Source organism: Nasonia vitripennis, chromosome 1, assembly GCF_009193385.2.
Source record: "Nasonia vitripennis strain AsymCx chromosome 1, Nvit_psr_1.1, whole genome shotgun sequence".
Classification (NCBI taxonomy): domain Eukaryota; kingdom Metazoa; phylum Arthropoda; class Insecta; order Hymenoptera; family Pteromalidae; genus Nasonia; species Nasonia vitripennis.
In genome coordinates, this window is record NC_045757.1 from 7,961,415 (window position 1) to 7,988,547 (window position 27,133).

At 42.4% G+C, this 27,133-nt stretch overlaps 2 protein-coding genes across 11 annotated transcripts; one reads left to right on the forward strand and one right to left on the reverse strand.

Moving 5' to 3' along the window:
* The first annotated feature begins 122 nt into the window (after positions 1 to 122).
* LOC100122033 (centrosomal protein of 135 kDa) lies at positions 123 to 26,159 on the forward strand. 9 transcript variants are annotated; one of them, XM_008218971.3, is made up of 21 exons: positions 123 to 785; positions 976 to 1,276; positions 1,352 to 1,581; positions 1,701 to 2,057; positions 2,139 to 2,334; positions 2,402 to 2,623; positions 2,733 to 2,896; positions 2,967 to 3,068; positions 3,143 to 3,231; positions 3,322 to 3,373; positions 3,450 to 3,539; positions 3,974 to 4,203; positions 4,288 to 4,498; positions 4,665 to 4,780; positions 21,826 to 22,105; positions 22,326 to 22,523; positions 22,878 to 23,054; positions 23,417 to 23,619; positions 23,686 to 23,817; positions 23,933 to 24,040; positions 24,335 to 26,159. In XM_008218971.3, the coding sequence occupies exons 1-21, from the start codon at positions 594 to 596 to the stop codon at positions 25,944 to 25,946; spliced, it is 5,262 nt and encodes a 1,753-aa protein (XP_008217193.1). In that variant the 5' UTR covers positions 123 to 593; the 3' UTR covers positions 25,947 to 26,159. The 9 variants fall into 9 exon arrangements, with proteins under 9 accessions (XP_008217193.1, XP_008217170.1, XP_008217180.1 ...); XM_008218948.3 differs by having other exon boundaries at positions 3,143 to 3,373; XM_008218958.3 differs by having other exon boundaries at positions 3,143 to 3,373; positions 23,948 to 24,040.
* Positions 4,798 to 18,466, reverse strand: LOC103317997 (multiple epidermal growth factor-like domains protein 10). 2 transcript variants are annotated; one of them, XM_031923562.1, is made up of 5 exons: positions 18,291 to 18,466; positions 7,137 to 7,320; positions 6,513 to 6,706; positions 6,096 to 6,439; positions 4,798 to 6,019 (listed from the first exon to the last, which is right to left on the reverse strand). In XM_031923562.1, exons 2-5 carry the CDS (start codon positions 7,314 to 7,316, stop codon positions 5,316 to 5,318), a joined length of 1,422 nt encoding a protein of 473 aa, XP_031779422.1. In that variant the 5' UTR covers positions 7,317 to 7,320; positions 18,291 to 18,466; the 3' UTR covers positions 4,798 to 5,315. The 2 variants fall into 2 exon arrangements, with proteins under 2 accessions (XP_031779422.1, XP_008217155.1); XM_008218933.4 differs by lacking the exon at positions 18,291 to 18,466 and adding an exon at positions 12,194 to 12,457.
* Positions 26,160 to 27,133: the final 974 nt, after the last annotated feature.

Consider the following 27,133-nt stretch of genomic DNA (forward strand, 5'->3'; position numbering starts at 1 on the left):
GTGTTGTATGCAATTCATTCTTCCCTCCAATATTTTAGATTTCCATAAAAACGGTTACGTGGATTGGTAGCACTGTTCCTGCTTTTAGTTTGGCAGCAAATTTGAATGAAAGTTCAAATATGGCGGCCCGCTTGACGTTTTATCACAACAAACACATCTGATGAGTAATGGGCGGCGTCGCGTCTTTTTGACTTTGTACCTACTTTTAATTGTGTTAATTGCAGCACATTCTCTTACAAGCACTTACTGAATGTTTTAGTTAATCATTTATAACAAATGGTTCTTTTTATAGCTCAGTAAAGCACACAAGTAATGCATGTTACACTTGCATAGGTTAAGATTTTTTGTGTGACAAGTGCCATCAAAGATTCATATTGTAAACCATGAGAAGAATAAAAAGATAGCTTTTATGTGGTGTAAAATAAAATTTTGAAAATATTTTACCTCTCATTTTGAGTTCATATTACTTGTTTATGATGCAAAGCTTATGTTATTTCATGATCTCTGTGAAAAAGTGTTAATAGATAGATATCTAGATGGGTTTTGAATGATTAGTTTTTTAATCTGCATGAAATTAATATATACAATTTAAAATGAATAAAGATAGCGACAATTATAGTATCGCAGGACGATACCGTACTGTGAGAAAGAACTTGGATGCATTAGGATATAAGCAAGCGCTTTCTTTGGATTCTTTGCCTTTAATTGAACTATTGTTAGTTGATCTTGCTCAAACCAAAGAAAGTTTAAAACACTTTCAGTCCATAGCTAAAGATAATCTTGAGGTTTGTTTATTTTTGTTTTTTATTTATTTATTAATCGAACTTAACAGAGAACTTAAGATTCCTATCATACTCTACTACTATTATTGCACTAGTCCTTTGTTTTAAACTTCATAATTTTGTTTGGTAACTCTTTCCAAAATAGACAATTTCATGCTTATGGTATAATTATGTTTCATTTTATAACCAACAGGCATGTAGTCAGCTGCAATTGGCCGTAGATCCATATAAGTGTGACAATGCAAAGCTGGTTCAAGAATGTAACAAGGTTCATTTGGAATTGATCGAACTAAAAGAGACGCATCAAAAGCAAATCAATGACTATAAGAAGAAAATTAGAAAACTGGAAAGCGAATTGAGTGACCTGCAGTTATCTTTTTCTAAAAATTTACAAAGGATAAAGCAATTAGAGACCGAGTCAGCTAATAAATCAAAGAAAATATTGGAGCTTCAAGGAAAATGCTGCAGGCCAATTGTAAACAACGTAAATTTAGGTAAAGATGTATTTGAAATATTTCACTTTTCCAAAAGAATGATTTATCATAACATTGCTTTCATTTTATTACTAGCAACTAAAAAACGGGCTTGTTACCCTTTAAGAAGACCTACATTGGAAGCAGAATCTCTTCCTAGGATAAGCACTTCAACTACGAGTTTCAGTACAAGAACTGTTGAACCTTATGTAATAGATTTTGTGAGTACTGCAGACCACAGAATAAGTTCCTTAAATAATGAGGTAACACAATTAAAAGAAGATCTCTTTCTGAGCAATGAGTATATTGAATCTTTAAAGTCACAGGTACGATTTTAGACATGTTTGCACTACAAGAACAAAGTACATACACAGTTTCATGCGTTGATATTCAGTACGAATTTGAATACTTATTATATTTATTTGACTTTATTTCAATATTTCAGCTAAATACTAAAGATAAAGAAATGTCGCGCTTGAGAAAGATGCTAGAGGGAGGTCGACCCTGCACCTCAATCAACAAAGATCACTGCTGTCTAGTATCAGAGAAGACGAATGGCTATCCCCGGCATATGGAAAATGACGATCTATTAAGTTTGCAGCAGACCAAACTCAATCTGGAGCAGCAACTGAAAGAAGCGCTTAATAAACAGCACGATGCCATGGCTCAAGCCATGAAATTGGCAGAACGTAACGAGGAATTGGAAAAGGAGTTAAAAGACGTCGATCGGATCGCCCTAGCGGTTGAAGCTGATTGCAATTCTACCGTTAAAGAAAATAACAGGAGAGTTTGCAGGCTTCAGGTTAAAATTATTTTAAATTTTTCTTCAAAATTAAAATAAATTTTTGCATATACGTAATTTAATATTCTGGTACTTATATAGGAAAAATTAGAAGACGTTATGACTCAAGTTCACGTACTTGAAAGCGAACTGACAGTTCAACGCCGAGAAGCACAAGAATTGAGAGCCGATTTAGAAGCTTGTCGTCTAGAGAAGTCAAACGTGCAAAGAATATTAGAAAGTACTCTAGAAGAAAAGAAACAAATGACTGATAGAATTAACAATTTGACAATAATGGGTAAGTCTAAAACTTAATTTGATACAGTCCTGTTAGTTAAACTTTTTGTTCCGAATAAACGTTGTAGAGACGAATTTAAACCGTGAAGTAGATCGGCTTCAAAAAGAGAATGATGTGCAAAAAAGTAGAATTACTGAATTAGAGCAAGTTACGCAAAGTTTAGAAAAGAAATCCCCACCAAAAGCAGTCGTGCAGAAAAATATTCGCGCTGTTAACGCTAAACCTAAAGAAAAGGAAGAAAAGGCAGAAGCCAATACAAGAAAAAAATTCATAAAGAGACCTATTCCTGGTATATCGATAAAAAAATTGACGATATAATTAATATAAATATTTGTTATGATCCTTCTTTTATCGTTAAATATCTTTTGATTTTATCAATAAATTTTCTGTTTTACAAGCATCAAAAAGTCCAGACAAGCACGCTAGTCACCAGGAAAAAAGAAGTGAATTCACAGTCCATAGCAATTTTAAAGAATGTGCTTGTGAAAAGAAAACGAGCGATGAAGCGTCTCAGTGCAATATAGATAAACTGCTCCGCGAAAAAAACGTTATAATTGAATCTGTAAGTTGTCCTTTACAGAATATCTGCATTTTTACAAAATTCAGAAAGTAATATTCACATATTGATTTAGCTTCAGAATACCATAGACAAAATAGAGCACGAAAGAGATCATTATAAATCGGAATACATGAAGTTCAAGGACCAACTGAAAAAAGACACGGAAAAAGATTATGTAATATATTATTAGCGATATACATGCATGAACAATCAATAGACATAAATGAATTATAATTTTCAATTCAACAGGATGGAATGTGGTCGCAAATTTGCGAACTGCGAGCGCAAATGAGTGAAAAGGAACATGCTATATCGAAGCTATTGCGAGAGAAGAAAGAGTTATGCCAAGAAAAATTCAATTTGGAGAACAAGCTACATGATAGTCAAATGCAACAAAATAGATCTAATTCTCCTTGTAATTTTTGTAGATGTCGGACGTCACCTATGAGTGAAAGACTTACAAGTAGCACTAGTAAGAAAGTGAGTACTCGTTTGTGATAGGGAATTGCTCTAAAACAAACATATTGTAATTAACTGTTGCTTATTAAAATTATAGATCGATCGCTTGGAAAAAGAACGAGATGCAGCTAGAGCTGACGTCGAAAGACTGATCGAAGAGAGAGATGCCCTCCGAGAAAGATTAAAGGTGATATTAAGAGACATTGCTTGAAGATTTTAAGACTGACTTTTTTCTCTGTAACCCTGTTGATAAATTGAGTATCCATAATACATTTTTTTCATCAAATAACGCGTCTTTCTGGTTTTGCTCTGTTGTATTATACCTGTGCATGGTAATCTAACAGATTATCGTAATATTAGTACTAAACAAAGTAATTTTAGCATTGCGCCTTGGTTTAGAAATTAAAAACGAATATTTGACGTACTTACTGTTGGTTAAGGTATATCTATGAATCGTTTTTCTAGTTGAATCAAATAACTAAGCTAAACGATACATTTGCCCCTTTATAAATCCCCAGTAATACTCTGTAGTGTTGTTTCTCTTTAAACAATCCCGTATCTCTGTCTGTCTGGTTACTCCTCTTTCCGCATGCTTCCTGGGAACGAAAAACGCATGTCTAGCTGGCAACGGAGACTCACGTATCGGAGCAGCGTCGACTGCGGGAGAGTCTCGCCGAATCAGAGACACGTCTCAGCAGAATTGATCGCGAACGCAGAGAACTTTTGATTGCACAGGAGACGCGACGTGCGGCAATCCACGGCCTCGACGATCAATTGGATGACCTGAAAGAAGAGTTGCGCAAGACTAAGCAGGAATTGACTGAACAGAGGACGCAGTATTTCCAGCTTAGGTAAACTTTTTGATCATCAGAAATTGTCTGTTTTAACTAGTGCTACCCAGAAATATCGTATAATGGAAAATCGATTGTTTTCAGAGCACTGCAAGATCAAACGGATGAAGCACTGGGTGATGTGCAGGGTCAGCTGACGCAGTGCGAAAACGAGCTATCTGGTGCCTTGGATAGGAATAAGAATCTGGAGCGGCAACAATTGCAGCTCGACAATCAAATCAAGGAGTTGCGGCAAGAGATCAGCACCCATCGATCGCGAATGGCCCAGATGGACCGCGAGAAAGATCAGTTACTGGCAAGTGATCGTACCGATAGCTTCGATTTTTTTTCACTCAATACTCTAGTTGTTTGTCATGCCGAAGGTTCAAGCATACAGAGTTTTGTAGATTTATCGTGTATTTTTAAGACCATTGTTGTTTTGATTTAAATTTTTGACTCGATTTTTGTCTGTCTATGATCAGATGGACTTGGACGAGAAAACGGAGAAGATAGCAGCATTGGAGAGGGAAGTAGTATTCAAGGAACAGCGAGCGAGCGACATGGAGCAGCAGATTCGGGAGCTGTCCCACACGAAGCAGTGAGTCAATTTGAAAATTAAATTAATATCTTTTTATTATCGTTAAACAGTCGGTCAATTTTTACATTCGTTTGGAAGAAAACTCACGAGTTTTCTTGTCGAAAGCAGTCTTCGTTAAAGAAACAAAAGTCAATAGTACAGATAATAGTATTTACAATTTGCCTTGAATGCAGCAATAAATTAACGCAGTCCTAAATTACTCTTATGAAAAAGACGCACCGTATACCAGGCATCGTTCGATCGAGCATTTCTGAATCGTCTAGAACCGCACGAAGAAGTCCAGTACTCGTCTTAATCGATACTTCTCACTTAATACTACATAAGTATGTACACAACCTTCCAGATATCCAAAACACACAATCAAATCGAACGTCTCCGTCTTTCAACGGAAATCGCGAATTTGACAGGTACAACGCTTCCCACTGTTAACCATTATAATACACATAACCAATTACGCTTAGTGAACATCCTCGAAAGTCATCTCACTCAAGTCACAAGTGTCCATGATACACTGGTAAATCACAGCTCATCATCATCAGACGGTCACCGACTTGACGTGCTCGTTGAGAAACTTGGCGAGGCCAACGGCCGGCGCCTGGCACTTGCCTGGCACGACGATGCTGTTACTCTCCAGCTCAGTGGTCCGTTTGTATCCGGGCCTACACTCGCATCGGGCCTTGGCCATCGGCGTCCTGTTTCTGAAGAGTTCGTCGTCAGCGCTGCTGCCAACCTTGCCGCTCCTCTGTGCCACCAGCCACTCGCCCTCGGCGCAGGGCCCCTGCGTGTACAGCTTGTGGCAGGTGTTGTTCATTAGCACCATACCCGGCGTCTCCTCGCACTTTTCAGCCAACTGGGCCTCCTCGCACTTGCCGGCGCTCTTGAGGGCACCGGTGCAGCCGCACACGCCGTTGTAGCTAATGCCATCGACCGAGGGTCGAGCGCTGTAGTCGTAGAGCACGACCTGGCCACTGGGACAGGGACCGCTCGAGCCGATCTTGTAGCAGGTGCGCTCACGAGGGAAGTACAGCCTGCCTCGTTTGCAGGGAACTGGCACGCAGGTGGTCGAATTGACGAGCATGTCGCCCGACTGGCAAGGGCCCTGAGTGTGCAGGCGGTAGCAGATTCCGTCTTCGTAGAGCACGTAGTTCGGCTTGCAGCTGCAGGTCGCGTGGACTGGCTTAGATGCCCCGTCTGATGGGACGTTGAACTGGTGACCGGGTGCGCAGGGACCTACGCCGCCTGGAATGCCACAAGGAGTTACTCTCTGTATTCGTAATGAAGAACGGAAAAGAAAATGTTTGAGCGCTGCGCTTACCCAACTGGTAGCACATGTTCGTCGGCTTGTGAAACTGAGGCATGTCCTCGTGGCAGCCGCACTTGCCTCCGGGCAGAAATAGTTCACCAGGTTCCTGACAGGGTCCCTTGGTGTAGTGCTCGTAGCAGCCGATGCCACCGTAGGGTGAATAGAATTTACCTAGCTCGCCATCCCTCGAGCAGGCGCAAGCAGCCAGACCATCCTTATCCAAGATCAGAAGCTCGCCCTTGGGACAGGGGCCACGTGTGTGGCGAGAGTAGCACTTGCCGTCTCGGGGCCAGAACACCTCGTTACTCGAGAGGCAGGGCTCGGGATCGCGGCAGACACCCCAGCGTTTCTTCGAGCTGAAAATTATATTCAGATTAGTATACGCGCACAGTCGAAGACCTGTTTACTCAACGCGTTTATTCAACGTACGGTGGCTTGACCAGTGATTCAGGCACGGGCGCGAAGTACTGGCCTTTCGGACAGGAAGCTCTCGTGAATATTGGATGGCACAATGCGTCTCTCGGCGACTGAGCTGTGCCCGGAGGACACCTGCACTCGGCCGTCGTCTCGCTACCCACCGCTGACGGACTCAGCTCCATCGTCTCCGGACACGGCGCACCGATCTGTTTGCATACAATAGATGTTTATGTCATCAATGAAAAACAACGCGCAATATTGGTTAAATCTACAGCATCGAATCTACAGAATCAGCCATTGCTCGTATCGATCGGTCCGCAAACGCGCAAAAAAAAAGAAAGATTTTTTCGAGCGAACTCTCGCTCGGCTGTTTCGTAAACGGCGCCAGCTAAGGTCTTGCGAATAACTTAAATTTTGGCTGTGCCTCGAATGTTCAACCGACTGTATTTAAAATTGTAATTCGTCGTTTCCCTTTTTTCTTTTCTTGTCAACTCGAATCGCCAAGCGACAAATCACCTCGACGTCATTTTGCATGACGATTACGAAAGCTCGCGCGTATGTACATAAACAAAGCGATGCTTTTCTAACCGATTTGCATAGAAATGTGCGCTGCGGACTGGAGGAATTTTTACTTGCCTGAAAGATCTTGTAGCATTTTCCGTCGGCCGGCCAGTAGAGCAACTGCCAGCCTCTCGGCTGTGTAGCGCAAGGATTACTCGTGGGATTAGCCCAGGGTGGAGGCACGATTGCCGCGTTCGCTATCGAAACGATCGAGAAGACGACCAGACATAGCGTTTCGGATGGCATCCGTTGCATGATTCTGGAAGATAAAAGAGGCAATCAATTATTCATTCTAGATCGAGAATAAAAGCGCTTCTAGAAATGAATATTCAAGACGACCGATGTGTGTCAACGCGATATATCTATAATTGAGCTCAAGTTTGACGTAACGAGCGGATTACGCATAGGTTTTATTACACACGCCCACTGCAGGCAATCATCCGTCGAATCGAAATTGGTCAACGTCGATCTCATATAGGTACTGCGCACGCATCATAAAACGAAAATAAAAACATACGGATTCGAGCGTGGAATGCCGTACAAGTGAATAGGAAAAAATCGAGAGCAGAAAAAGTCGCGTGGCGGTTCTCCTGATGGAAATAAAATGACCATACTTTCACTGTTTCGCTATGGCAATGGCATTGTCCCTGAGAGTCCGCGCGATTACGGCAAGAGCATACTGATTGGGGGGATAGGTGTAGTATACACACACGCCTCTACATCCTTGTATATACACTACTATCGCGCGCGTATCGTGCTTTCTGCAATTTTCTCATTACACGCGCCTACTCTCTAAACGCACTTTTTATTCCGCCTGGGAATTACGATCCGTCATTTGTTTCTCGGAATGTCCGCGTATTAATCTCTGGCTTATGATTCCATTCTCTTGTATCGCGAACAAAATAGCGATTTCGATTCGCGACTATATTATAATGTCATCCTTAAAACCAGTTTCTGGGAAAAAAAAATACAATCGCCGCCCCAAAAAATAACGCGAGTCGTAAAGGCGCCGACAAAGGAACTATCGTCCGTCTGCCGCATATAACTCAAAGCTACGTCCAAAAAAAGAAGGGCGTCTCGCAGGACCTTTTCCGCGTCGCGAAGGTCAGCGAGAGTGAAAGTATACAGCATCAGACTCCGAAGGCTATGTATGTGATGCAGCTCGTTTCTCTCTCAAACGGCGCGCCAAATCCGTTTATAACGCGCCGAGGCGTTTCCTCACGGCTGTCACACATTTCAGAGTTATAATGGCCCGCGTATACGTGTGACGCTGACCCGGCGATTATGATGTTCTTCCGCGACTTTCTTCGTTGGTGGTGCGTGGAATGATGAGTTTCTCCATCTTTTTTTCGCCTGTGTAGGTGTGGGTGTGCGAGGTATAGACGATTTGCATATAGAGGCTGGTTTCGGATAAGAGTTATGCTTTACGTCTGTCGTCGCGACGACGTTCTTACGTGCTTTTCCGTGTATGTCTAAGCGATAAATTTGCTACTCGTGAATACGCCGTTCGAAAAATATACAGGAACGCGTCGTTGTTTTTTGGGATGGCTTTCGACGAATTAACGCGTGGACGTCGTTTTAGTGTGCGAAAGTGCGCGTTGCGGTGTCGATTGCAAGGCCGGTTCTTTCGGTCTTCCTGCACGCGATATGATATAACTCTCGTATAGGCCGGGGAAATAAAAAAGAGAAAAATTCTTGTGAAATATGTCCCATATTAAATTGCAGCTGTTTGCCTGGCTTGCTACGCGGTTACGTCGAAATTGTGGAAAAGCGTTTCGTTATATGTGCATCTCGACTAATCGAAGTCATGTACGGAAATATTTGTGTATAAGGAACGTATTGGTTATATCCCAAGTGTATAGCTTGTTTGTATTTCGTCTTCGTATGCAAATTTTCATTTTTAGAAAGTATTCGCGTATAGTTGGCGTTCATGCGCGGATGCAAACACATAACTTTTTTTGCGGCGGAATAACACAGCATCTGCGGCGTTATTAGTTTTTCAGGAGCATTTCTCCGCGCGTTCGCAAGAAAAATAGGCAATGAAGTAACCATCGTGTGTATAGGTTATAATGTGGCAGCTCGTGTGAAAAAGACTCAATTCCTCGCTCCGTTGTATGCATAATGAGAAATATGAAATCGGTAATGCGGACGGTGTATATACACTCGTAATTTTCGTTTCTTCAACGCATTGCATTATCCTCTTCCGGTACACTCCTACGTCTCTCGAAAACAAGCACATCTATACTCTGTATCGAAAGAAAGAGAACCTCATATCCTTTGTTCAATGTCAACGAACGAGCGATAGACCCGCGAGAAGAGAAAAAAAAACACTCAAAGCTCGCCTATCAATCATAGCCGTAATTAGCGGTCGTATCCGCGCAGTAGCATCCCGTAAAAACCGCTCGTTATTATTACCTCCAGCCGCGGAAATTATACACGGTAGACGATCGATCCTTTTCCCGGGCGAAGCTACTACGCAGCTATGTGTAATTGCCTCTCGTCTCGTCGCGGAGAGCCGCATGTCAAACGAGCGCGCCGCATATCCGAAGAGAAGAAGAAAGTGAGAGTACGGCTCGCGATAATTGTTCTATAATACGATGCCGTTTTTCGCGCGCGCAGCGACTCCATTGCCAAATGCGGAGCGGGGGGGGGGGGTAATGAGGAGGCCCACGTTTTGCGCAAGGACTCGTATTATACTCTGTTCTTTCCGTCCGAGATCGAACGATAGCGATGCGGTGTGTACCAGATTTCGAATCGAGGATCGACAGTGATTTGTTATTAAATAAACATGGGCTGCGTGCGATGGTAAACTGAAATTCGTTGGTTATAATGAACTCGTAGAATATAGTTGAGAACATGGAGAAACTCGACGGCGGCTCGGAGAAAAGCTGCGAGGATTTTCCATCGCGGTGTGAAATTTCGTAAAGTATTTGGAAAAAAGTAGTAACTACGCGCGATGCATTTGAGAAAGGCTATCTGCAACGACTGCTGTCATCGCTGCAGGCATAACATGAGGTACACACGCGCAATATTCTAATACACAACTAATGCAAATGCGGCTCTGCGTTCGAAAGTAAATTATTGTGCGCCGCTGTCTGCCTATATGGATGTTCCGATGCATTCCGAGGTTGTGATGGATATCGACGCGGTGAGGTTAGCGCGGACACGTGCGATTTTCAAAATAATTTGCCGTCTCTCGCGCTAGACGTGAGAGTATGGAAGCGTGCGTTTCTCAAGTCTCGGAGAGCTTATTGTTACGTGTAAATTATAAGGCAACTTTCGCACTTGTTGTCGAGTTGGAGCAAATTCAATTATAACCCCGCGTTTTACGAAAACCGGAGCAGGATCCGTCGTGACTCCTGACTGTTATACCAGCAGCATGTCATTATCAACCGCTAAAAGCTATCATAACATTTCAGGATATTTTACAACTTCGCTTGTGCAGTTTTACGGAGAGCCGTGTAATTTTCGACAAAAGTAAAAAGCCCATTCGAAAGGCGATAAACTCCATTAGACGCAATTCCTCGGCGTCATTAGCGAAATGAGCAAATCAGCGTGTACAGAAGCTGACATCTCCATAGCTGGAGCCTTAACGAATTCGGCGAAGTAAAAAACTCGCGCTTGTTTGACATCGGTGCGTTACATCGATCGCGATGATACTTGCGCAAGCGCGTGGCGCGAGTTTCGAAAGATACATCGAACGCACCGATCGAAAAACCGGCGGAATTTCATAGCTCGTTATGTGCGCGGATGATGTCATAAGACGAGGAGTATATATCTGCGAATTCCTGAGCCAAAATGAGAATCTCGTTTTTCGGATGTGGAGCACGAGAGGATGTCGATGTATGATGCAATGCTCTTGTTGTGGTCCTGCGATTTTTCGGTCATGGCTTTTTTTCGAGGCTTTTGTGGAGCAGGTGTTCGATACGTTGTATCGCTAACCTCTTTCTATGCTGATACGGCTTAATTAAATAAAGGCTTTACAGGTATCTCGATACACGGAAACGTGATACGTTATATACCTGACAGTCGGAAGCGGATCGTATTGGTCAAGATACAGCTCGAGGAAATATAACGTTCCTTTAAATGCTAATTCGTATGTGTGCGTTGAGATAAAGCTAAACGTAGTTTTATCGTTCTACGTGTTTTTCGATTTCTCTGTGATCAATTTTTTCCTTACGAATGTCTCGCTCGACTGACTAACGTCTTCTTATTCTCGATTAAATTGTATAACGATATAATTCAAGTTCTGCCGTTAGATCTGATTTCGAAAAAATGCCGCTTTGCGAAAGCTCTCTGACCACAGTGTATCAACTTCGTTGTTGCATTCGAATCAACGACGATTTCAAACTAATTAAGTCAATCAATTCAATATCGATAGTAAAAAAAAAGGGTTTATCCTATACTGGATCGACTATACATTTTTGACTTTACATAACGTGTTAATGAATACTTCTGGATTTTATCATTGAGACGCTATTTATGTTTCGCATTTTAAATTATCTAATAACCCCACCGTGTCGCACGTTGACATTTCACAATTCACACTTTCACAGTTATATGAATTTCTTAATTGCGCTTTTGAGAAACTCAAAATAATACCCCTCGAACGTTTGCGAGTCGAAGACGCGCGAAATTACGCGATTTTATGTAAAAAAAGGTGTGGGTGGTTAACGTCGTGAAGCGTTGATAATGAGGCTTATATTAGTTTTTTCGGCTAGTATGGTTTCGTCACTTTGTACAGATTGTAACACCGATGCCTAGCATTTTTTCGTAACGAAAAACAGGATTCCTCGCTCGTATGTAGATGTAGATATTCGAATGGCGCGACGAGCCGGCGTGAAAACCGGTGCGGCGCGCGAAACCTCCGCCGAATTTGGAAGCATAAATTCGCACTTATACTTGACGGAACGACGCTTGAATTTCAGCTAGTTATTATATTGCGCGTTTATATTTATCAAGTGGAACAAGAGGAAAATCCTTCTCCGCGTTATCTGAAAGCTCGTGCGCGACCTCGCCGGTATATGGAAACACGACCGCGCGTATGAACACAGTATAGAGATAATATTATTTTAATTTTTATGAGCGCAATAATGCCTGTTTTAAAATTTTCTTCGTATAAAGCCACTCACATTGTCAGCACCATCTTCGAGTTTTCCGCAAACTATATCTTCGAAATCAAATTCAAACGAAAAAGTCGGTCACCAGTTCACAGCACAACAGTCGCAAAACATCGCTACACTACAACGAAAGTGTCGGTATGCGAAAGAATCGAGAGTCCAAAAAAAAAAACAAACTACATGTTACCATAAGCACTGATAAGAGAGAAGGTATACCACAGGAGGAGTCGCCGGGACGACCGTTCCGGGCGAGTCGCGCGCGCAGACTGGCCGAGCTCGCGTACACATTGTTACTTAACCGCGAGTAGCGCTATACTCGGCCGCCTGAAATTGAATCTGAAAACTCTCCGCGTCGAACCTTCACTTTCGTTGTGTATAGCGGTGCAGCGGCGGCAGCGAGCGCCTAATCGCTTCTTTTCCCCCTGGTAACTCTTTCTCTTCTGGGATTTTTTTCAATCCCACGGCGTTATCGGGGTTGAGTGCTTTTTCGCGTCAATTATTTTCGCGGGTTTCGAGATATCGGAAAAATTTACGCTTCAGCGGGAACAGCGCTTTGATGGGCTCTCTTATCAATTATGAAAGTGCGCTGGACAAAGAAAGGGTTGTATATCTGTCGTGTCTTAGAAAAAAAAAAAAACAAGAAATGTTAGGCTAAGCACCTGTGGAATATTTTCTCCGCGCCTTGAGCGGGAGGATTAGAAATACATCCACGGCGTTAAGTAACCTGACCGTTGAACTTGAAACTTGTTAAACGGACTCATTAAGACGCCTCTCTGAAATAAATTTCGTTTTCATTCGGTGGACATTTTCTAATCGTATTTTTAACTGCCGCTCGTTATCGCACTTTATTTACTCCGACGATATTAGCATATTCATGAGTTTCATCGCAAGAAAAGACTATACAATCGTACAGTACATCAAACTAGAGTCCTTTCTCTCGCGTTTCAACAAACATCCATACTTCCATATGACGCAGAATCAAGCACAGCCTCCATTGCACAATTTACGCAACCTTTGATCTCTCCACACACCCACCGATCCTCACTCGTCTAGTCCTCGATAAAAAAAAAACGCAACCTCACGCGAAATAGGTGTATACACTAGCCGGAAGCTTCCAAGTGTGCGTGTGCTCGATTCCCTGGAAAAGTTGCGTCAACCATCCGCGGAACTCCTCCGCATTGAAACGATTAGAGAAAAAATTCGGTAGTCCGAAAACGCTCACGCGTCTCATCGTGTGCATCGTGTCTCGCAACCGCGGGTTTACCCGACTCACATTCTAATAACGCGTTTGTACGTACGTACCGTCCTTGGCATGCTTGCGCTCGCGAACGCATTGAATTGTGTGCAGAACCGAGGCTTATGGTGCTTTGGATTCTAGGGATCAAGCGTAGGTGAGGTGACGAGGTGGAAAACCCGGGAATTTGCTATAGGAATGCGTGGTGTCTTTTAGTTTTTATAGAGCGATAATAACACAAAGCCTCAGAATTTTCGGTCGTCGATTTCGGAGAACAATGACTGTGTAAGAAAAAGCTGTTTACGAAACCTCTATTCGGCGATCCATTAATGATGCGTATTCATCGCTTTGGGGAAAAGAAATTCGACTGGTTGAATCGAGACGCTTTATAACAAGTGAATTAGTGACAATGATCGACGTTGAGCTATACATGTGTCTATTCAGAAACTACTATAATGATGGATCGATTCATTTGGGACACGTTCTAAATCGTTACACGTGTTCCGAACAATAGGCTTTATCTTCCCAGCGATAATACAGACTACTGTGTATTATGACTCTATTAGGTAGTCCACATATACGTACGAAAGAAGATCGAATAGCCGAAATGTAGGTCGAAAAAGTGTATCTGCAGTTTACCGTCTCTCCTAAATCAACGTTTTACTAAAGGCTCATCGGAGAGTTTAGCTGCAGTTCATATATCCATCTCTCGAACTCTTCGATGCACAGTGAGCTACCAACACATAGCGGGACACACGAGGCCGGTTCGAAAGTTCAAGCGGCGAACGAGTGCTGTACAGATTAGAAAGTCTCAATTGAACGTTGCGTCACTCGACGATCCGTCAATTCTTCCGAATTTTCATACCGACGTAGACGAGACAGATGAATTATAGCGTATAGAAACTTCGCGATCGAATTTGCATATCATCCCGCGAGAAAAACAAATCAATGCGCGTATTGTTTATTAATAACTCAACACAGTCATCCTAGTCCTATACTCTCGCAAAAAAAAGGAACACGTACGTCACACAATAGCAACGAAGGAGATCAGCCGAAAAAATTCCTTTTACGTAACGATCAAGGGGATCGATTATGATCGAACTCATCGTCCTTCCCGAACGGGTTTACCCATTGCGTAATCTCTCTCACGACGAAAGAGCGCGCGGGTAGGCGGTATAATGGAAGCGCGAGGATCCTGACGAAAAGGAGGCGACGAGGAGTTATGTAAGAGAGATGAGCATCCGGTAACGGCATTCACCCGCGCATCTCTCACGGCTTTGTTATATTAGGTCTCGATATGTGCGCGCTTGACTTGGTTCTCTCTGCTGAGCTTTTTACTTTCGTGCGCTATAGGTCTATGTAACGTGAGACGATCGTTGGTCGAACTTTAACAGTAATGCCGAAAAATTCTTGAATATAATGTCCTTGCGCGTTACATAACTGTACGTACCCTTATGACGGTATACGACTCTCGACTGAAAAACACAGTGGTTGAGAAACGCCGTAAATTATTTTTTACGCAGCTGTAATTGCGCTGCTCTCTCGAGATTATACGATGAACTCTCCCGCGGATAATGCGAACAAGAATTTTCCCTCCTCTCTCTCTCTCTCTCTCTCTCTCGCGCATTTTTAAAGCTGAATTTTTCCTCGCGAAAACATAACCGCACTGTCGTAAAATTACAGAGTCCAGCGCGATAAGACTTACTCCCTGTCATCTTTTGCACAAGACAGATTCGGCGTCGCATTGTCATCGTCATCGCGCGTGACCTTGGGACATCTCGCGACTCGACATCCCATTGACTATCTCATCGGGTCGTTCAACTCTCCCGCGCTTGCATTTGCCTTTTCTCTCTCACTGGCGTCGCGCTGCTTTACGCTCTCCGTTTCTCGCATGGCCTTGAGGTTCTTGTTTGCGCGAAAAATTAGAGGAGCTTTGCTTTGATAGATGAGTCAGTTTGCTTCAGAGACTGTGTAGGGACAGTGTACATAGTGGTCGTTGACGAATGACTGAAATACTCGTTTATCTGATCGAGCTTTATGCGAGGGTAATAAAAGTTTAATGTTCGGAGGAAAGATGATCCGCGACTTACATCAGAGCGATAAAATTTTCGAATTAATTAGCGGGAGATCTCCTTATAGCGGATGAAATATCTTATAATTGTTCGTAATTTTCGGGATTTTTAACCTTCCCGCACGATTTACGTGAGAAAGAGTGTATTAAACTCTCGGTGTATCCCTTATCGAATTTCTCGTAACTGTATCTTTGAACAACGTATAAAAGCATCATTATTATTACAACAATCGCTGCGACGTGTATACGTGACCGGTTATCCAACGACGTCCGCCAGGCAATAAATCGGCATCTAACGAAGTCGCCGGTATGTACAAATCGATACGGTTCTCGTGTTCTTTCTTCTTTTTTTCCAGCTAAAAATCGTCGATCCCGTATACCTACCGTCGCTATTGCGACACGCGGCAGAAAATTCTAACGCACTGTGTGCAGCGCATAATTAACAACGTAACCTTTTTTACACACGTGCGCGGATAGCACAATCGAGCCGCGTAACGTCATTAAATAACACCGCGCACCGGTATTATATCCACCCTAAAAAAATGTAACAGCACCCAAGAGGCTTATTGCGTTACGTAAGCAGGCATCGATCGGTGAACCCATAATACACAACGAATTTCCACGCACGAGTTAAAAATTATCCCTGTACCGTTGCACCCGCGGCTCTCCTTCCTCCTACGGGAGTCTTTTTCTATACACACTTATATAGCAGCTCTCCTCCATAAGTAATTCGATTGTCTCGACGCCGCCGCCTGCACCGCAGCCACTGGCAGGTTCATTAGCCGCGCGGCTCCTTGTACCGTGTCTCCACAGCGGCTTTTATCGAATTACTCTTGCCTGACGCTTTACAATCAGAGCTGTATACATAATACACGAGAGGAAATCTCATTTCCGAGCCAGACCAAAGTGTCAAGAGCCAATAACTCGGTAATAAAATCAGTAGCCGGTGCGGTCGCGGAGGTAATTTGTTCTTCGCTTTCAGAAATGTATATACTCGTGCGGGTGGCGTTGGGCAAAGGTCAGAGTATACTATATATAGTGTGTGTAACGGTATAATAGAGTGTCTATGCGCGCATTATAATACAAGCGCGTGGAATATCAAGGAGCTTCGAGACGCAAGGGGCGATGCACTCTCTCGTGAGGATCTTCACTCTAGAGGCTCTCATCGGTCTTTTGACCCTCTCGAAGCGCCCAACTGTGAACGTTTTTCCCTTAACGGAATCGACGATGCCGCGCTGTGTCTTTTCTTCTGATTAACCGGATGTTTATGTGCGATTTTTCGCTGATGTGAGTTTACCGCAATGCCGTTAAAAAATGTTGAAAAAACGGTTACTTTTAAAATTTTCCTTGTTACTCGAGAAACTGCAATTTTCGAGAGTGGCAAAAAATCAAAAAATTTTTCAGAAATAGAGCAGACAGGTGCCTACTAAAAAGCTACTCAACCTTGTTCAATTACGTAAAACAGCATTGAGATATAACTTTCGGTCGATTCTAACCGGACGTCACTCAGTCATTACAATGTCAGCAAGTCTTTGCCGATTACGTCCGTATATGCGAGATTTCGAAAGACGATTATAATTAGTGGAAAAGTAACGACTTTTATGCTATCGAAAAAGCCTAATTTAAGTGTAAATTCATAAGAAAACCCAACACGTGTCATTAGGTTTATATAATACTCTGAATTTCCGATGAGCCTCTACGGTCATTAAATTTCATTCAATAAGCCAAAGGTCTTTTTTTTTCCTGAAATGTATTCGAAAAACGAATCCAAGCTACAGAGATCTCAGTGTATTACATGAGAGCTTCTAATAAGCCGATCCAACTAAATTTTCGTCGAGCACTACTTATCCTAATCGATTAGCTTTTGAAACTTTGCTGCAACCGGGTATGATAATTCTGTAATCCACTTCTGTACGTAATAATTCAAATATTCCTTGTACAAATCAACCGTTAGAATGAAGCACGATTCGTTTTCTAAAATTCAAATCCTTCAATCCCGCCGCAAAAATCGTTCCATCGAAGCGCAGCGAGCTCGACCGCAAGTTTCGCAAATCGGCGGTTATTTTCCACGTCCTCTGCAGCATCGCCCTTGAAATTTACTCTCCTCTCCGTGTCGTGCTCGCGGTTGTCTCTTTTATTTTCGAGGATCGCTTCTCCTCTCTCTCTCTCTCTCTCTCGAAATCCGCAGGGTCACGCCGCGAGAACGTGAGGAATTTTTTAAAACTCTCGCGACGGAAATTATGCGAGAGAAGCGACTGTATGATATGTACAAAGGAAGAAGACACGCCGTGAAAACGCGAGCCGCGAGTGTTTCTAATGGTCTGTTTGAATAGGCGGTTTTTCGAGGCGTGAAGTGCTGTTTACGATATTTTCGCGGTTGCCGTCTCGCGCAAATTTACGGGAGAGAAGAAGCTCGGCTTTTGCAGTTTCTCGGAACACGTCTGTGTCTGCGAAGTGTAATTTATTCGAGGATAGGAATTTTTAATTAAATCGTGGATACGTAACTGGTGTCGATGTATAATAGTACAGTTTAGTTTTACGTCGAGGCTATAACTTTACGTATTGATTTGAATAATTGCGGATAGGCCTTTGTTATCGTGGAAAATTAAAAACTATACATTGTAGGTATAACACAGAATGGCTCGAGTCGTAAAAAATGACGAAAGGGTTTCGTAACTTCGGTAATGAAAAGTGCAGCGATTTTTCGTTCAAAACGATGCCGAAAGTGTTCGCGATATCGATACAGTTCGGAGCAACTCGACGTTAAGATATTTGCGCATAAAATTTCATATTCTATTCCTTACATAACGATCACGCTTGAGTAAGCTATCGTCAAAGCAACGGCAATGATTTCTATATTCGACGATGTGTCTTCATGTCTGCCAAATCGGATTTTCCCACATTTCGAAACATCCAGACGAGACTCCGTCAAAATCGCGAATTCAGAAAGTGGCGCCAGTCCCTCAGCATCAGCTCTCCATCACATGGTATATTTTTGCATCGCTATTTCTCAACGTATACATAGCCTTTCTCCTATAAGCATTTTTTTACAATCCATACGCTTAAAAATCGTACGCATAACACTGCGCCTTCTCTCAACGCGAAAAATTATCTAATCCGCACAACTGACACACAATCGCTTGTGCACAAACAACAGAATTGTACAGTCTCCCATGCAAATAAAGCCAGTCGAAAGCTCGCTCGCTCGCGCGTAGAACAAGTCCCTCGCGCGAATATTCTCGCGGCACACACACTCGCGCTCGTTTCCTTCCTTCCTACTGCACGTAACGCGAGACATATAGAGAGCGAGCGCATCTGATTGCGCGGAAGTTTACCTCTCCGACGTGTGTACACGCATATACATATATCTAGCGTAGAGGCTCTCGCGGAAGTCCGTCGCTATAATTGCGCTCCTGTCGCGAGGATGACGAGTCCGAGCGACGACGCCGATGGATATAGGAAAAAAAGCCCTGTACAGCGTAACTGCGGGAAGTGTCTTCTTTTCCTGAAAAACATATAAGCTCGTTAGAAGCGCGTTCTTTATTGCTCACTCTCGTGATGTGTGTACGCGGGGCTGGTGAAAGGTGTAGACTCTGCTTTGGGTTATGCAAATCTTTATGGGAAATGCGACGATCGCGCTACTCCGGCTCTTAATTGATGGGGTAATTTGCTCGTGCGCGAGGCGCGGTTCGATATCGGATCTTATAGGTATATGTATAATTCGATGAAAACAAACCTGTGTGTACCTATGCAGGATGGAGTATACAGGCAAAAAGGAAATTTCTCTCGTCGCAAAAAATAGACGCAGCATCGCACGCGCGGCTGTGTGTGTAATTAAAAAAGCCGATCGGCAGAATTGAAAAGCCGCAGTAGTGCGTCGCAATTATGCCGCGGAGCTGCTCCTAAAATTTTATCACCCGTCGTTATTCACCAGCGCGCGAGGCACACGTACGTCGTAACTCATGCCTATTCACGTGGAGTCGCGAGAAAACCCGGAAATTCGCGGATCCCGTGGACACAAAAACGAGCTATAAGTACACCTTTTCTTCTATTTTTTCGGCGTATTTTTTCGTCGAGATCCTCTACTGTTTACCTCAAAATCGGACTATCTTTCCTCCCGCGCGCAAAAAAGACGAGACTCCGTCAAAATCGTCAAATTCAGAAAGTGGCGCCAGACGTACACGACATCATACAAGAAGCTGCACCGAAGCTTATTCCAAAAACCGATAACCAGACACAAAAGCGCAAGTTATATATACCTACTCATCCGCAGTCGCGAATCCGCATATAATCGCACTTTTCACTTTCGCGCGCGCGACTGCTATAGTCTGTATACATGTGCCGCTGCAGCCCGAGAGATGCTGTGTGCTTCGGGCGCAGTGAAAGTCGACTTTTCGTATAGATATGCATATACTGCTCTCGCGCTATTATATATACGACATGCAAAGAGAGTCGAGTCTCTAGGCGATTAATCGATCGAAATTGTTTATGAGCGCGCGTGGCGTTGCGTAATTGGCCGATGTCAGAGTTGAAGAGGTTGTGTGTGTGTGTGTGTGTACTGTGTGTATTCGTGGGCTTGGCTTTATGGAGATTTTACCACGATTGCTTTATATACTCGGAGAGGCAGACAAATTTCTCCGCGGGCTTATACATTAATGATTCCGAGAGAGCTTTCCTTCCTGCGCTTCAATGAAGGAAAACAATGACGATGGTTGAATACGCAGTCTTGTTCTCATCAGTGAGAAATGTTCAAACGATTGGAAAAATAAAGCAAAGTTATAGAGACATTCTTTGATCCAGGACCCGGTAACACACATATCGTGTCCATCTCGTCGTTACGCAAACGCGACGACTGCACGTAACACGAAAAGCGCGCGCTCCTCTGTGTGTTTTGCTTTTCTCTCCGCGATGGCAGTGGCTTTTCACGCCCGGAAGCGGATACTCCGACTTCCGTCTCTTGCGCGAAGGTGCTGCTCGTATTAGGCGCGCGATAACTCGATCTGTTCGCTGGATTACGCTGTTCTCGCGGTTTATGCGTGTATGCTGTGCAGTTATGCGGTCGAGCTGATCCAGTTGCTTTCCAGCTTTCCAACTGGAAGTTCGAGGAAACGAACATTCCTCCATATGTGTTTCGCTGCTGGTTTTATTTTGTCTACTGAAAATTTCGCAGCGTTTAGAAAGTATGTATATTTAATGCGCTGGAGTAATTAATCGAACCACAGCGATATTTACATAATCGAAGCGGTCTATCCGCCCACGCGAATTTTCCACCTACACCTCGGAACAAGCCACAGACTTTTGCTCTCGTTTGCTCGCGGTTTAGAAATTGCCATAACAACGAGCGCGAACGCGTCGCATTATACAATGTCTGGGCAGCTCTGGCTCCGTGGATGAGGTTCTTCTTAATTATACCGCGCGGCGCAGCTTTGCCAGAGCGGGCCAACGACGTAATTTCCTTTCTCGCAGCGCGAGGCAAGGACTCTGCGCTTCCGCGATGATTTTAATATTTTTCGCGCCGGTGCGAAACGCTCTCTTTGCTTCGTTGCGTTATGTTTGTGCAACTGGTGCAGCTCATTGTTGTTCGCGCTGATGCCTTTTTTCCTTCACCTTTCACTGCAGTGGGCATTGGAGCTATGGAGATCGATTGTTGTGGGCTTCTGCGTGATTTATTTTAATTAGCTCGCGGTGTTGCTGTTATTGGTTGGAGGGAGTGTAACGGTTTCGTAGATTGTTTTTCGAGCTATCGGTTCTCCATCGCCTTGAACTTAATGGAATGCATTTCATGTTCTTATAATCGATTTTTCAATTTTCCGATCGATTTGAAAATCATTGTTGTGAAAAGTATGACGAAAAATTATTAAGGATTCGTCCTTCAGCAATTGTATAAACGCGGCTCTTCAAACAAGAGAAAACGATGACCTTCCGATCCACAAGATCAACGCGTAGATCATCGTAAAAGCTAAATTGGATTGTAACCGTAAAGCAAACACAAGCCTTCGCTATACAACAATGCGGATAATAAAAATGCGCTGATTCAAAGAGAATCCGGAATTCGAGAGCCGGCCTTGTCCCCGTTCGCCTCACTCGTTAATGATTTGGCATTTCGTAAGAAAGAGCGCGCGATTCCTTTCGTAGCCGCGGCGATGAGCTATGAATAAATTATTCGATTTCGTGCGAGTGCGTGCTACCGACGCTACGCTTATCGAGACGTTTCATCGACTCTCGATTCACCGATGTATATGCGCTCTTATCTTTTTTCGTTTATATAATACATGAAAACTGTAATAACACTTTTTAAAAGAGAATATATTCGATAATTATAAACCGATGTGATTTCAGAATATGCATCGACCAGGCAGCGGATCTCGAGCGTCAGATGCGCTCTATGCAGCTGGACATGGACAACCTGCAGCGTCAGCTGTCGTCGGCGACGTTGGATAGAGAAAGTGCCATACAGGAGAACCGAAGATTGCAGGACGATCTGGCCGCGGTCAGCTGCGAGGTCAGGAGTATTCTTAAGGATCTCGAAGCGTCCAAGGCCGAGTCGCAGGATTTGAAGAGGCAATTGCAGACTTATGTTAGCGAAGTTCGACGGGCCGAGGAACTTATTAGTGAGAAGGTGAGATGATCGATTCTTCGTGCTTTTTCAAAAATGTCTATTAATAATTGATGTCAGAAAAACCTCTGCTAAAGTACTACATAAGATTACCTGTAGTAATACATCTTCGTAAAATTAAGTCCCAATCCATAAGCGACACACAGCAATTTAATCATTATGACATCTCGACGTCGTGCATCAGTCTGATAATCCCACATGCATGCATATGTTATTGTTACAGGAGAACGAGCGCACGGAGATGCTCAATCACTTCAGGAGTCTCAGCCTGGAGGCGACGGTCCTCGAGAATAACAACCACAGTCTGGAATCGGAGGCGGCGGAGGCGCGGGGTGCGTTGCAGTCGGCTCGCGATCAGATTCTTGATCTCCAGCGTCAGCTATCCGACAAGGACTGTCTTGTTCGGGGATACGAGGCTCAGGTCTGTTCGACGGCGCTTATCGCGTGCGCGTGTATTGTTCGAGTTCGGAATTTGGGTGTGCACTCTTGGCCCTTCTTGTATTGATGGAAGGATTCGGGTCTTACTTATATTTGGGTTTTGAGATTAAGGTCGCTGTGCGTTTACCGTTGCTTGAGCGTTTGTTCATTTGAATTTTCTAATTTCCGGACCCGATAGTCGGAGCTTATCTCGAGATAGGTTTTATTTAACTTTAAATTTTGAATATGGCGACGCAGTTCGGTATAAGGCGGATCTTGCGCCTCGTGGGACATTAGTCATGTTAACGAGATAATCTGTACTTTCCACGAGCAATTTCACAAGAAAATTTCCCGACAGATCACCGAGCTGACGCAGAACGTGGCCAGCTTAGAGATACAATTGCAACAGGCAACGGAGCAGAGGCTGTGCGCCGAGGAGGATCTGCGCACCGTGCGAAATCTTTGCATGACGCTGGAGCAGCAGAAGGAGTGCATTTCGCAACGGCTCAACGAAAACACCGACCTGAAAACTCAGGTAACATGCGTGTCCCCTTTTTGTCACATTGCACCACTTGCGTAATGCAGTAGTTACGCGCTTTTTTATCGTTTTTCGCGTCCTTGCAAAAATCGTTGTGCAACATCAAGGGAGATGGTTATGTGAGAGCGAATTTTTGAGGATCAAGGTGGGGAGAGGTCGGATGTATCCGTACGTACGTGCGTGTATGCAGATAAGCGTAACGAAACCTGTTTCAACTGAAAGAGTCTTAAAGTAGAGGTCGTTAGCTGTAGGGTTACCAAGCATGAAAAAGGATCCCTACCTTACCGTCTAATAGATCTATGATTTCTTTTTGTTTGAAAATATCGCTTCAATTTTTCATGTGAGATAATTTCTTGCAGTATGAAGTACAGCTTTCAAGGTATAGATCGGAACAGGAGATCTTCCAAGATCAGATGAATAAAGACCACGTGCAGATCGATCGACTAGAAAAACTATTGGAGGAGGCACGAAAAGAGACAATGGATTGCCAGTCAAATTGTCGCGAACTGCAGAATGAAGTATCCAAACTGAAAAAGAAGGTTTCCGAATTGCAAAGTAAATTGTGAGTTGCCAACGACGATATTCTAATTTAGATCGCATTGTTCAAATATTTGATTGTGTAATTTAGGAGCGCAGAAACGGCAGAGGTTCGAAAATATCAGACACAAGCAGCAGAGTATAACAAGCAGATCACCGAACTTCGAAGGCAAGTTACTAATGAAAGATTCGAGAGAGCAAGAATGCAAGAAGATAGTCACAGGTAAATTGATTTGCAAATTTTTAGTAATGGTAGAGAACACAGAATTGAAACTTCAAAAATTCGCGCTACCATTTCAATTTCTCTGAGGTAACCGTGTCTTAGCATATTTTGACAGTGAATGCCAAACTAGAAAAGAGATCACCTGCCAAACCCGAGCGACTCGCGTTAACGGATGTCCATGCTCATCGATTCAACCTTCCGTTACACCTAATCCATCAAAAAGGTTTGAGTACCTTCAAACACGCGCGATTTCGGCAGATGATTTGTGCAAGCGACTTGCTTTTAAGCCAGGAGAAATGAAATTTATTTCCTTAATCTTATTGTTAGATTTAATTCGATTAAACCTATTTCTTTAGCAATTTCACTTTGCCACTGAAAAATCTTGCGTCAAATTTATTGATAAAATTGTTTTACTATTCTGCTTGCAGATCACTTAACTCATCACCCGAAAGCTATAATGTTGACTTGAATGTTATCATTTAAACAATCCATAATGAATCTCCGTTGATGTATCCAGATACAGTAAAGCCCTTGTCCCGCGAAACCAACGAACGCGCGCCTCGCATTCATCCAATGAAGTTGACGAGGGAACATTAAGCTGCAAGATTTGTGTTTGCAGCAACAACGGCAGTGAAACCATCGATTCTAATAGATTTAAGGTTCACATAACCGAACTGTCTTCTTCCTCCGATGGAACTCGAGATGGTTGCTGTGCAACGAATTATAAGAATAACTGCTACCAAGAGAAGCGACAACAACTCATGCCGAGCAATCACTTTACTTGTAAAGAAAACTTGTTGCGTGACGCTCAGATCGGAGGAGTCGCTAATTATCAAAGCGTGAACAGAGTTTGCTTTTGCACGGGGCAAACAAAGATAGGGGATCTGATCGCTAAAGCTAAGATTAATAAAGATATTAATTGCAAAAAGGTAGACATACAAAATAATCTCTTTAGTAAAGACTTAAACAGCAAACCCACGACATCGAACTCTATTGGTTCTTCGGAAGCTTCTGGACATTGCGGACGCTGTGGAGGGAGGAAAAAACAGAAGCAATGCGCACGCAATATGTCCCCTAGCTGGATTGCTGAGACACTTAATTTAATGAGTAAACTTTTAGAAGGAAAAAGGAAATCAGTTCATAAGAATGAAAAGTGCACAGATAACCAAAGCACGTGTAAGGAGATTGCTCTAAATATCGTCAAGCAGGACAAAGTAACGCCCAGTCCGGAAGAGAAAAAAATAGAGTTGAGCAAAAACATGTTAAAAACAAAACAACACATAAAGTATTCTTTAATAGAAACTTGCAACTCTAACTGCACGGTATCTACGCAGACTCTCGAGAGTATTATCACAATCTCGGACAACTCGAGGCCACATTTACTCAAAATTCTCTCAGAGATTCAGCAATACGCGAAAAGCATTGAAGATTTGTTTTATGTCATGAATGAAACTACGATGCAACAACAGCGAAATAACAACCACGAAGGAAACAAAGAACAGAGTTCCAATAATGGTTCTACGACACAACCCGTATTGGCAGCTTTGGCCTCTAGTGAAGGCGAACAGGCATTGCAGGACAAGCCTGCTGAACTGAATTCAAGCGTCGATACATCTATACCTGTTGAATTTCCAAGCAAACACACTTTGTTTGGTGAAGATGATTTCGATGTTTCAAAACTTGAAGCTGTACCGTTAGCCTCGACGCCACGAGATAGTGTGACTCTACTTGATTCCAATGCAGAACCAACAGAACAAACTTTGAATCAACCCATGAGACTTGAGAGTGGCCAAGAGCCTAGTGAAATGGACTCCATGGAGCATTTAAGTCTACCGAAAGAGCAGAGACTAATCCTGGCGAGAAGTCGAGAAAGTGATGAGGATTCGACAGAGTATTTGGCGCTGCCCAAGGTAATTAGATCAGGAACCAGCGAAGACGAAAACACAACTCAATTTAGCCGTTCGGTGGCAGCATATCCGGAAGACGTCCAAGACAACGAGTTAGATCCAGAACTAGAAGCAATCGAAGAAAAGATTGAGCGCTTACGTAGGGATGTGTTTATGGATGCAGAAGAAAATTTGCACGAGGATAAAAATACTGATACTGATGAACCAAGTCCACAGGATTGAAATTAAAATTCGTTTTATAAGTATGAGTTTGTTTAAAATAAGTCAATTTAGAAGTGTGTTCGATTCCAAAGTGCACTTATTAGTGTTCGTATTGTATAAAATGTTTGAAAAAAGTAATTGTTGATGATTCGTCAACTCAAAAATGAACTGGATGTTGTATATTTTTGTAATTGATCTTTAATAAATAGAGATTTTTTGCAAAGCGTATTTAAATCATGTAGTTAAAAAATTCACTTGATATTATTTAAGATAATAAGAGCAGGCGGTTAAGAATAAAATTAAGTGCCTTTTTTTACAAAATGCAAATTGTTTAAAATATTTATTTATAATACTTACTTTTTCCTAGTGAAGCAACATGAAAACAAATATTCTAAAATGGCCTACAAGTACTAATTTATAGTGCAAATCAAATACATCGTCAAAAAAAATATTACTAATACAAACGAAATAAATATAAAAAATGCCGAATATTAAAATATGTAACCAAATAGAATACATCTAAATTATAAAGTTATTCAATATTTACCCATTAATTTTTATATTCTACATTTTCATAGTTTTATATAAAATACATGATTGAGATCCGCGTATAATTCATAAAGTTGATCTTGGCTCCATGACTCATTAGTTTATTCCTTGGTACATATTTTTTATACTTACAAAAACATTTAACTTGTATTGTTCGTTTTAATAGAAGATCGATTTTATTTTTGTATAATACAAAGAAATTTATTTAATAATCGGTTAATCTGATTCGATTCGTTTGCACATTTGTTTTGTCACAACGATTTTTAATTTTCATTAATCTATCATTGCATTGACTTCTAGAGAAAAAAATGTACATCGCTTGTTAATTTTCACATTGCAAATGAAATACAGATAATATTTACAATTATATGTTTTATGCGTGTGCTTTCAATTTTTTCTCCGTTATAATGATGAAGTCTTACAATTATTTCTTTTTACAAAGTTATTACATTCTCTCATACTCACACTTATACTCATTCAATTCGATTCGATTCACATCGCACTACTCCTTCGAGACCTAAGATAAAAAAATGATAATTACATAAATGCAATATGTGTCATTTTCATGTAAACAGAATCGTTTCCTCTAGAAAAAAAAATCATCAAAAACTCTTAAATATAACTACTTAAATAAAAAGGGTGTAATATATTTACTGAAA